The 12,817-nt window shown below is 44.6% G+C and overlaps 1 protein-coding gene across 14 annotated transcripts in view; it reads left to right on the forward strand.

Annotated features, from left to right (window-relative positions):
- Nucleotides 1-12,817, forward strand: part of KIAA1217 (KIAA1217 ortholog) — a 692,495-nt gene that overhangs the window by 647,835 nt on the left and 31,843 nt on the right. For all 14 annotated transcript variants that reach the window (XM_056519293.1, XM_056519300.1, XM_056519289.1 and 11 more), the window contains one exon: nt 4,566-4,732. In XM_056519293.1, coding sequence (XP_056375268.1) covers nt 4,566-4,732 — 167 coding nt within the window. The remainder of the gene's footprint in view (nt 1-4,565; nt 4,733-12,817) is intronic.

Here is a 12,817-nt window from a genome sequence, read left to right on the forward strand (position 1 = left end):
CTTGCCCGGCACCCGGAACTGTATGTTCCAGGCATAGGGCAATAAACATAGCTGGTGTGAGGTGAAAAATTCACCGGCGGTCATGAGGCTGCTGCGGGTGGGGAGCGGGTAGTCAGCGCTGTACCGGACCGCCGCAGCCTCTGTACTTACAGCTGACTTCCCGCTCTCGCCCGCAGCAGCCTCGGGCGTATATTCGCCGTATAAGACGCACCAACTTTTCCCCCCACGTTTTGGGGAAGAAAAAGTGCGTCTTATACGGCGAAAAATACGGTAGTTATTTATCTTCTATTCTGGGTAGGTTTTTTCTTCTATCTTGTATAGGTTTGTTATCTTCTAACCTTTAGTAGGTCTTTATATTCTATCCTGAATAAGTCTTCCTCTTCTAACCTTGGTAGATTTTTAGCTTCTATCTTTGGTAGTTGTTTATCTTTTAACCTGATTAGATTTCTATATAACCGGGGTATGTCTTAATCTTTTAATCTTTTTAGGCATTTAAAGGAGTATTCCAGGATTTTTTTCTTCAGCCAAGTTATAATACTGTGTAATTTTCTTCTATTATCTCAGTAAATCTGGTTTTCGTGCACAGGACCCACACCCGGACTTTTTTTTTTTTTTTTTTTCACAGTTCTCTGTTCTTTCCCAGCATTTCATGTGGCCAGAGATATGTCATAAGTCACATGGTCTTTCAGGGGGTGTGGCTTTGCTGCGCAGGGTGAATGAATAGCAGGGTAATAGGGATTTACTGTGGTATTGCTATTAACAGCTGGAGGCAACCTGGTTGGGAAACACTGAAGACACTAGTATAAATGTATCTGAATCTAGCTTAGGAGGACCAGGTCATATCTCTGATAACTGTATATTATGGAAACGACCCTGTAAGTATCAGCTCCTGCTATATAACTAGACTGCACTTGTATCTGGATCCTTGACAAATGTAAATATTTTCAGATATAATAGACTATAAATACACAGGAACGTTACAGTAAGGTGCTCCAAGTTCAACATCTGAGGAAGCCCTACCCTTCCTTGTAAGCTTCGTCTGTAAAAACACGAACCCAGGGAGCATGTTCCTCTCTTCCCGTTGGTAGCCAACTCTTCCTGTCTTGGCCTGTCTCTTAGTGCAAAGGAAGTAAAGTGGTGAAAAATAAGTATTTAGTCAGCCACAAATTGTGCAAGTTCTCCCACTTAAAAAGATGAGAGAGGCCTTTAATTATCACCATAGGTATACCTCAACTATAAGAGACATAATGAGAAAAAAACATCCATAAAGTCACATTGTCTGATTTTTAAAGAATTTATTTCCAAATAAGTATTTGGTCTATAACAAAAGTTAATCTCAATACTTTGTTATATACCCTTTGTTGGCAATAACAGAGGTGAAATGTTTTCTGTAAGTCTTCACAAGGTTTTCACACACTGTTGCTGGTATTTTTGCCCATTCCTCCATGCAGATCTCCTCTAGAGCAGTGATGTTTTGGGGCTGTCACTGGGCAACAGGGACTTTCAACTCCCTCCAAAGGTTTTCTATGGGGTTAAGATCTGGAGACTGGCTAGGCCACTCCAGGAACTTACATAGTTACATAGTTACATAGTTAGTACGGTCGAAAAAAGACATATGTCCATCAAGTTCAACCAGGGAATTAAGGGGTAGGGGTGTGGCGCGATATTGGGGAAGGGATGAGATTTTATATTTCTTCATAAGCATTAATCTTATTTTGTTCCAGGAATGTATCTAATCCTGTTTTAAAGCTGTGAATTGTTCCTGCTGTGACCAGTTCCTGAGGTAGACTGTTCCATAAGTTCACAGTTCTCATGGTAAAGAAGGCGTGTCGCCCCTTGAGACTAAACTTTTTCTTCTCCAGACGGAGGGAGTGCCTGAAATGCTTCTTACGAAGCCACTCCTTCGTTGCTTGGATGGTGTGTTTGGGATCATTGTCATGCTGAAAGACCCAGCCACGTTTCATCTTCAATGCCCTTGCTGATGGAAGGAGGTTTTCACTCAAAATCTCATGACACATGGCCCCATTCATTCAGAACTTGCACAATTGGTGGCTGACTAAATACTTTTTTCCCCCACTGTATGTGAAATATCTGTTACGCTCCTGTCTCCATTAGAAGTTGCCATTTTTTTTCATACCCTTTGGAATTGGAGACGTGCGGCAGATAATCCTGTGATTAATGCATGCACAGTCACAGCCCTCACCGGCTGGAAACAAAGTCTTCTTTCATGGTATCAGACTTACTTACATTTGCATGTTCATTTCATATAATCCAAGGGCACATGCTCTGCCAGCAATGCATTTGCATTATACAACTACCAACCCCCCCATTGTCAGCCGGCCAGTTTTCCGGATATTTCTGCTCAGAAAGAAGGACCTATACTGTATCTTTACAATAACATAAGCCTATACAGTTGTATCAGTCGTCCTACAAACAAGTTGTAACCCAAATCAGTGATAGTATTACCCTTGTGGCCCGGCTGTCTTCATGTTAAACTTGACCAAGATGTCATCTACAACAGTTGTCCCCAACCCAGTCCTCAGGGCCCACCAGCAATCCAGGTTTCTTCAGTTACTCCATTGGAATAGAACAGGAAAAAATCAAATCCTGAAGTGTTGATTGGCCTGGAGGACTGGGTTGGGGACCACTGATCTACCTTGATTCTAAATGGTCTTCCCATTGTTTTATTGTGCAAATTATCCTACAGAACCTAACTGAGGAACCTCAAAAAGCAGGTTTTCCTAAGTGCGGTCCTCAAGTACCCGAACTGGTCATGCTTTTAGGATTTTCATGGTCTTTCACAGATGTTATAATTGTGGTGATGCCTGATACACTGAACATAACTGTATCACCTGTGAAAGACTAAGGAAATCCAGAAAAATGACCTGTTGGGGGTACTTGAGGACTGTGCTTGGGAAACACCATTTTTTGAGGTTCCTCAGTAAGGTTTTGTAGGACAATTTGCACCATAAAACAATGGGAGTCTGTAAAAAATCCATGTAGATCAGAGGTCCCCAACCCAGTCCTCAAGACTAGAGATGAGCGAATTTACAGTAAATTCGATTCGTCACGAACTTCTCGGCTCGGCAGTTGATGACTTTTCCTGCATAAATTAGTTCAGCTTTCAGGTGCTCCCGTGGGCTAGAAAAGGTGGATACAGTCCTAGGAGACTCTTTCCTAGGACTGTATGCACCTTTTCCAGCCCACCGGAGCACCTGAAAGCTGAACTAATTTATGCAGGATAAGTCATCAACTGCCGAGCCGAGAAGTTCGTGACGAATCGAATTTACTGTAAGTTCGCTCATCTCCACTCAAGACCCACCAACAGTCCGGTCTCTCACGTGTACGTATGTGCGTGTGAGTTAGATTGGGGAAAATTTATCAAGCTGTTGGGATGGCTTTTTTGTCTACATTTGTCGCAAACGTTTTGCACAGGGACTTTTTCCCCTCAAGCTGTGCGACAGTCATGATAGACTAGAAAGCAAAGTATTCTATGCGAGTTGACTATTTAGTCGAGAAATTGCAGTGGTCAGAAATTTACCTTTTTAAAAAGGCGCAAATATAATATATATATATATATATATATATAAATAAGCGCACATGGCTGCCAAAAGTCACAAATACACGTTATATACAAGTTATAACAGCCATAGCTACATAAGCTGTGCGACTAGGTGATAACTCTGGCGCATTGACGCCAAAATACCCACAATAAAACCAATCTACACAAATAGCTTTCCACAACAAGAATTGATAAATAGGAGGGACAACATAGGGACTGATGGATTTTTAAATGGTACCTGTCGTAAAAAAAAAAAAAGTTTAGATCGGTCGGTTGGAGACCAAATCCTACTGAATTAGAAATAAATAGTTGCTTAAAGGATTACTCTGCTGCTCAGATCTGGCGCTGGGAGCTCGTGACATCATAGCCCCGCCCCCTCAATGCAAGTCTATGGGAGGGGGCGTGACAGCCGTCACGCCCCCTCCCATAGACTTGCATTGAGGGGGCGGGATGTGACATTATAAGGGGGTGGGGCAATGATGTCACGATTTCCCGGCGCTGGATCCAGCGTTCGCTGAGCAGCGGAGTACCCCTTTAAGGACAAGGTTAGCAGTGATTTTTGGATAGAATGTGACCATGTTTTTCTAAGCCTGGATAAATCTACTAAAAAAATGTATTTATTCTTTTGTTTACAAGATATTACAATTAGAGATGAGCGAACTTACAGTAAATTTGATTCGTCACGAACTTCTCGGCGGTTACTGACTTTTCCTGCATGAATTAGTTCAGCTTTCTGGTGCTCCGGTGGGCTGGAAAAGGTGGATACAGTCCTAGGAAAGAGTCTCCTAGGACGGTATCCACCTTTTCCAGCCCACGGGAGCACCAGAAAGCTGAACTAATTTATGCAGGAAAAGTCATCAACTGCCGAGCCGAGAAGTTCGTGACGAATCGAATTTACTGTAAGTTCGCTCATCTCTAATTACAATAAAGCAAATGTTTTCTTGTGTTTTCTGCAGAATCTCCAGTTGCTTAGTCTTTTTTATTATTTCTATTGCTTGTGCAGGTCACTCCGCATCCAGTGGGAAGAATTCATTGACAATTATTGAGACTGCAGCTGTCATTTCCCAAGCCCTACCTGTCGGCTCAACAGATATGCAAGTCAGTCTCCATGATATGAGACGCAATGTGGCAGAACTTCGACTTCAGCTTCAGAAGATGAGGCAGCTGCAGGTATGTGATCGTCTCTGTGTCATTTCAAACAAAATTCCCATATTTTAATAAAGGAATAATATTTCTCCTTAAGTAGAACATCATAAAGACATGAGAAGGTTTAAAGGCCACTTGCACTCCACTGGGTAGAAAGGGTAGAAAGGGTATGCAAAATTAGCTGGTGGTTTTCACTTAGGAACCTTGGAAACTGACTGGGAATGTATGCCATGCCATAAATCACTCCAGAAGAAAACATACCCATCTGCAGCATAGACCAGTATGCTAACTGACTATTGAGAGGTTTCTCATTGTGAGATTAAAAGAGGGAATGTTTCTTCTTTAGGAGAACGTCATAAAGACATGTGGAGACTTATCGGCCATTTACGCCTCACTAGGAACTCTGGGAACAAAGGATATGCTGGATGAAGTAGCTCTTACACAGCTTTTACCAAGTGGTTTTTACATAGGAGCCTTGGGAACTTGGTTGTTTGAAAAGTGCCGTGATTTCTGCTTTGCATATCCTTTTTTCCCAGAATTCCCAGTGGGGCATGAATGGACTAGAAGTCTCAAGATGCCTTTATGATGCTGTTCTCAAGGAGAAGCATTCCCCCTTTGGTCCCACAATGATAGGCCTCTCAGTAGCTGGCACCCTGATCTATGTTGAGCAATAACCCTGAAACAGCTCTCTACAGATGGGTATTCTTTTCTGCTGGACAGATTTTGGCATGCATTCCCAGTCAGTTTCCAAGGCTTCTAGTTAGAGTGAAACACTGATTTTAAGAGAGAGCTTGGAAACAAAGATGTGAGAGCTGATTTGCATATCTTTCTTCCCTTAATATAGTTCAGGCTCATGTAGGTCGGAGCATCTTAAATGCTCCTTCCCTGTCCACTCAATAAGGAGCAGCTTGGAAAGGATGATTAAGAACCGGACAGTCCTCCAATATTCGTTGATCCCGCTTTGCACTGTAAGGTTCAGAACCTGCCCCCTCACCTGTGTCCTCACTATGAATCACACTTCATATGCAGCCTAATCTGTATGAACAGGATCACAAATGAATTGGTCACTGCCTCCATCAACACCAACACACTCATCTGCTGCTGTTATGGTCATTTCTAATATTTACAAGGATTGTTTCCCTGACCATACCTAGAGTCATCAGGGGTGAAAAGAAAGGCTTCCAAGCTCTGGTCCAGCGCACATTTCACTCCGCTGTCTCGAGCACCTGTGTCCTCAGATTGCATTTACAGATGTTCATTCCTGAGCCGGCAGCTCCTCCCGGTTTCATAGGCGGCTTGGTATTACATTAGTATAATATTATTATTCATTACACTTAATCATACAGGGAAACGGGCACGGTTTGGGCCAGATTTAGCCATTTTAGACTTGGAATAAGCAGTAATACGATGCTGGCAGCCAGGATGGAAAGTGCGGGGAGGCTCGAGGAGAAGACGTAATTGGGGGAAAAGAAGGACTTATAGAAAGTAATAGTCCAGAAATAGCTTTTGTGGAGAATGATGTCAAGTTTGGAAAAGAGGAAGGGAAATCCTTCTGGAATTCAAGAGTTTTTCGGTAATGGTTGTTGAAGATACACAGGAGACTATGTATATGCAGATGTAGCAGAGCTGGATTCCTCATTTGATGTTTTATGGCATCCAGCAGAAAAAAGCCTTTGTGAAACCTCTTTAAGAACACTGTCCCCTTACCAGATTTTGTGACGGATCTTCAATTCACCGTACATTATGCAAAAGGGGCCATTTTCTTTAAGAAGACCACCCTCATAATAGGCCATTTTGCTGTATATAGTCGTGTGCCATACACTTTTATGAGTGCTGTATTAAGCCTCTATACAACTCGGAGGTCAGAGGTCGTCTTTGAAAAGAATAGGGGCCATTTTGTTTGAAAAGACCATTCCCATGAACAGGGGCATAGCTGGAAACCACAGGGCTCCGATGTAAAAAATTGCCCTGGTCCCCCTTACCCAGACCCAGGACGACCCACTAACCCCGGCCTTGGCCGCACAAAGATATATCAGTGATTACAGCAGTGATGGGGCACAGACAGGAGAATACACAATGATAGAAGTGACTCACTCTAGTCTGGTCTTTATCTGGTCCAGACCGTCATGACTTCCCTCTGCAGAGTCTGACGCCCGGACATCATTGGTTCCTCATTTTGTCAGCTGATCCTCATCCTCTTTATGAAGACAATAATTAATACAACCCTGTCACATACTGTACCATCTGAATAAGGGGCCTATCTAGAGTCCCATGGGACCTAGGACAAAATGTTGGCATTCATCCACACCGGCCCCCCAATTAGCATGTTCCCCATCCCTTCACACAGTGTCCCCCATACTTCCATTACAGTGTTTCCCAACCAGGGCGCCTTCAGCTGCTGCAAAACTACAACTCCCAGTGTGGTGGCCATGGGTGAGGTCCGCAGCCACCGCTACGCTGGGGTTAGCTACTTGATTCTTGGGGTATTAACCCAGGGTCGGATGGTATTAACCCTTAATGTCACGTGACGCCACTGTAGTCTTGGTATCTCCCGGGGTACTACAGGTCCGGGGAACTCCATCTCCCCACAGGCTAGCAAGGAAAGAATTGACTCCACACTAGGTTGCAGTTTAACAGAGGCTTTACTAACTTGAAGATAGGTGGTACAATCTCCACAGCGCTCAACCAAAGTCTCCCAAAGGGTTAACAGACAGTCTCTAGAGGACCACACAGCTCGCAGTGCCTGGACTTGATATTGCATATATACTTGGCTCTTAAGGCCGGACTAGGAGTTTTAGGTCTGCGCTATATTAGGCTTGAGATTAAAGTCACTTACTGAAGTGTCGGTAGATTTGTGGCTTTTTGCCGGAAGATAATGACTTGTCCTTTATGAATCCTCTGATCAAGGCTGAAGTAAAGGCTGGATATTCCTCCACTCTGTACTCTGAACTGAAATGAGTTGATGATTCTTCACTCTGAACTCAACTTCTCTCCTCTCAGCTTCTCTCCTCACCTGAACTCTACCTCTGAACTACACAGGAAATACCACCCCTTATAAGGGAAGGCTAAACTAAAGCCCATTGGCCAGGCAGCTGTGGATCATAGAGTTGTCTGTATCCCCTTAAGGATTTACAATAAAGTTACATACAAGTAATAACATAATTTCTGAGGAATCAGCTCGACGGCTGCCCCGATGTGACCTGTTCCCTCCGGGTCTCGCCATGAGGCTGAGAGGGTCTAGAGCCGAGGTACTTTTGTGCCTCGGGGAGTGGTGACCCCGAGGTGCCGAAACTCACTGGGAGAATAGGCTCACTGAGTTGAAGCACGGGCACCATAATCTCTTCACCTTGTGGCACTCACCTCTTGGTTCCCGGCCTTCTGGCTAGGATCAGAGAAATTTTTATAGATCCGGCCGGATGTCCTGGCAGTATATCTGCACACATTCACTTATTTATTTCTTTTTTGTCTCACTGTGTCACTTTTTGCGTGTTGTGTGTTCACAGGATTTGTCAGGATGCGGTAGCCCTTCTGGGTGTCCCTCCTGGTGGTCTAGGGGAGGTGTGTGTGTGGCCATTAGGTTCCGCACCTCCCTGCAAACACCCCGGGTACTCCTGCTTTGGCAGGGTACCTACCGTAATCGGCTCTGCGGGCAGATACCTTGGCCAACGCCAAGGGGGATGCCGGGAGCATTTGTGGTCCCCTAGTAGCTTCGGCGAAAAGGGACATCGAACCTGGAACCTCGCAGGTACCTTTTGGTCCGGAGGCGAAGGGTAAGGTTTGTTGGGGGGCCTCTCTCCTATCGGAGAAGGGCTTGCGATAGACCGCATCCTTTGTGCACGTTTTTTTAGTGTAACACGTTTGCACTTTTTCTTGCACTTTGGGTGAATCGAAAGCACGTTCCTCGGCTTTAGATAAAAAAAAAAAAAACAAGTAATAACATAATATAACACCTTACACAATAGTTTAGTCTAGCCCTCAGTCCTCCACTCTCACATACCCTGACTAGGCATGAGGTTGCTAGGTAACATACTTAAAGCTACAGACACCTAATAACAGATTATCAAGTTATAACAGTGCAAATACACATTAGAAATGGTTGAGTCCCTGCAGGGGAGCCCCCAGGACATTGGAGGTCTCAATCTGACAGGGCCTACAATACCTTGACACAATGTACCTGTACTGGGACACCACACCAGCATGCCTGGACAGCCTTTGGTATGCTCAGAGTTATAGTTTTTCAACATCTGGAGGCACCGTGTTGGGAAACAGTGCATGTCTCCCATCCCTCACGTAGTGCCTCCCTCCTGAGCGTGTCCCCCTTCCTTCCACACTGTGTCCCCCATCCTTCTATACAGTGTACCCCCCCCCATCCTTCCACACTGTGTCCCCCATCCTTCTATACAGTGTACCCCCCCATCCTTCCACACTGTGTCCCCCATCCTTCTATACAGTGTACCCCCCATCCTTCCACACTGTGTCCCCCATCCTTCTATACAGTGTACCCCCATCCTTCCACACTGTGTCCCCCATCCTTCTATACAGTGTACCCCCCCATCCTTCCACACTGTGTCCCCCATCCTTCTATACAGTGTACCCCCCACATGCTTCCACACTGTGTCCCCCATCCTTCTATACAGTGTACCCCCCCCCTCATCCTTCTGTACATCTGTTTTCCAATGAAGCTGCCTCCAGCTGTTCCAAAATGATAACTCTCATCATGCCAGACAGCCAAAGGCTATCTGGGCATGATGGGATTTGTAGTTGTTCACCATCTGAGGGCATTCTGGTTGGGAAACACTGGTCCGCTTAGAGACCACCTCCTCAGCATTGTACCCCATATCTCCGTACCAGTGTTTCCTAACAAATTTGCCTCCAGCTGTTGCAAAACTACAATTCCCAGCATGCCCAGAGACAAAGCTTCTCTGTGCATGCTGGGAGTTGTAGTTTTGCAATATCTGGAAGCACCATGGGGGGAAACATTGCTCCTCACAGTGCCCCCTCAGCAGAGGAGGAGGGGCAGGGGGCTTTTCCTCTTCCTGGACCTTGTGTGCCCCTCCTCTCCATCCTGACCTAAAGAGACTGCAGTCAGAAGACAGGGGGCGGGGCCATCACCTGTCGGGGGTGGAGCCTCGCCATAGGTGAGTAATACCAGCCTGGGCCCTCACCCTCCTCCTCCAGCAGACTGTTGAGACCCAGTTAGCTCCTAGCAGGCTATAACTTCCCCTCCCCCTTATTACAATAATTAATTAAATAATAACTGACAAAACAACAATTCAACTTTTCCGTGGGTGGGGATTTAACTGTAACAAAGACACCGATTGGCTTCTTACCAACCCGAGAGGTGCTGCCACACTGTCCTGTGTGGAGGTCTACCCCGGGTTGACCCCGATTTCACCGTCTTCTTACCACCAAGCTGTGACTTACAATAAACAGAGATACAAAAAAGGGAGGGAGGGCAAAACTCCGGGTCCTGGGCAGATTGAGGGGGGGAAGGGAGGTGCCCCAGCTATAAATACCCAGGGGAGGGCCCCTGAAAGCCCGGGAAACTATTAAACCCCTGATTGGTGCACTCCTCCCCCCCCCCCCCCCCCCAATGGGACATACCACTATATTTACCCACAAGTTTTACAGGCGGGGGAGGGGGCTAAAAAACCTTGCCTGTACATTTATTAACCCCTTAACTGCTCACCAGTCAGGGGGCAAGCTAGTTATGCACAGCTTGCCCCTCCACTCCTCCTCCTTGCCGCAGGCTGCCCACAGCGGCATTGATGGGTCTGTGTGACCTAGCGATGCAGTTATGCTCAGCAAAGAGGAGACACTGTATATAGTCAGGCCCCATAAACCTCTATGTAGGCCCTGTATATAGTCACTCAGGCCCTATAAACCTCTACGGATGCTGCATCAGGCTATATTCACACTGCAAAAAATGTTGTGATTCCGCTCAAATTCTGTTCTGATTTTTTTTTTTTTGGCCAGTTTTTCAGAACTTGAATGGAATTTTGGCAGAATTTCTGTGTGCTCAAAACTCTGAATTTTACCAAAATTCAAAGCTCCATTGACTTCCTTGGGGTTCTGTCCAGAATTCTGCAAAATTTAAAGGGGTACTCCAGTGGAAACCTTTTTTATTTATATATATATATATATATATATATATATATATATATGTATATATATATATAAAAAAACTGATGCCAGAAAGTTAAACAGATTTGTGAATTACTTCTATTAAAAATTCTTAATCCTTCCAGTACTTATTAGTGGCTGTACATTACAGAGGAAATGCTTTTCTTTTTGGATTTCTTTTCTGTCACGAGCACAGTGCTCTCTGCTGACACCTCTGTCCCATGTCAGGAACTGTCCAGAGCAGCATATGTTTACTATGGGGATTTGTTCCTGCTCTGGACAGTTCCTAAAATGGACAGAGGTGTCAGCAGAGAGCACTGTGGTTGTGACAGAAAAGAAATCCAAAAAAGAAAATAATTTCTTTTGAAGTATACAGCTGCTAATAAGTACTGGAAGGATTAAGATTTTTTTAATAGAAGTAGTTTCCACCGGAGTACCCCTTTAAGGACAAGTTCAGTGTTTTTGCAGAATTTCTGCTGCAAAATTTCTGCCGTGTGAATGGGATAGCGGAATCTCCTTTCAATGCAATGTGCAATACATTTTGCAGAATTTCCGAGCAGAATTCCGCACATAAATTGCGCCGTGTGAACACCGCCTTACAACTCCATACCCTGCCAAGACTAGTCACTTTATACTGCGTCCTTTATACACTGACTACGGCTACAGTCATTGTAAGTGAGTTGAGTGGATAATTTGTAACAAATGGCGCTTGCAGACCGGCGACGGCGATTACGGGCGGAGCCGCAGTTTTGATTCCGCAGAGCCGCAGTTTTGTGATGTTGCCAAATGATATCAGATTTCATCTTTAGAAATAGAAGAGCGACATGCGGCCTGCCTTCCAGTCAGAGAGAGAGAACAATTACATAAGAAAACATAACTAGGAACTATTTCCAGCGCTTTATTCTGGTTTCGCACAATAGACACGTGTGGTCGGGAATATTGCTACCTGCATAATAATAACAGTGCACATTGCACCACCTGCAGGCAGTTCATAGGTATTACATCTCGGAAAAAAAAAAATATTCGCAGAATGGCGCCTTCCAGGTGTGTTCTCCTTTTAGAAACAGCTGGAGGATTTTATGAATGATACAATGCATGAATGATAGAGTTCATGTAGTAATTTTAGGATAAAGCAGACTATAAGGAATTAAATTACATTTTTCTTCAAGAAAATCTTTTAGTTTTATTTTTTTGTAAAGACCAACATTCCCCATAAGCTAGTGGTCTCCAAACTGTGGCCCTCTAAATGTTGCAAAACTACAAATCCCAGCATGCCCAGACAGCCAACGGCTGTCTGGGCATGCTGGGAGTTGTAGTTTTGCAACATCTGGAGGGCCACAGTTTAGTGACCACTGCCATAAATTGACAATTCTTGTAAATCGACATCTGGGTGTTACCATTCCCCCTTGTCAAAGGGGTGTGTCCCAGCCTAATTAAATATATTTTTAGAGCTTCTATTCTTAGACCTCTACGCTGAGCTGTCCTTCTGTAATTTCTCCTAAAAATGTATGAATAATTTGACAACCGGGTGTTGCCAGTTCGGGGTGTATGTCCCTGCATACTCTTAAACTGTCCAATCAGTGCTGACAGCTCCAGACTGTGTAAGGACACGCCCCTTTCACAAGGACAGGAGGGAATGGTAACACCCAGATATCAATTTATTTCTAGATTTCCAGGAGGAATAACAGAGGAACGGCAAAACACATAGCTGTAAGAAAATATGCTCCAAGACTTTTTAGCTTATGGCAGTGGTCTCCAACTTGCAGCCCTCCAGATGTTTCGAAACTACAACTCTCAGGATTGCAGTAATGGATTAGGCCAGGGTTTCCCAACCAGGGTGCCTCCAGCTGTTGCAAAACTACAACTCCAAGCATGTACGAGCTTGTTAGGAGTTGTAGTTTTGCAACAGCTGGAGGCACCCTGGTTGGCAAACACTGAATTAGGGTGTGTGTGAATGCACCCTTATGGATTATTCATTATTATTAT

Source organism: Hyla sarda, chromosome 5, assembly GCF_029499605.1.
Source record: "Hyla sarda isolate aHylSar1 chromosome 5, aHylSar1.hap1, whole genome shotgun sequence".
NCBI lineage: Eukaryota > Metazoa > Chordata > Amphibia > Anura > Hylidae > Hyla > Hyla sarda.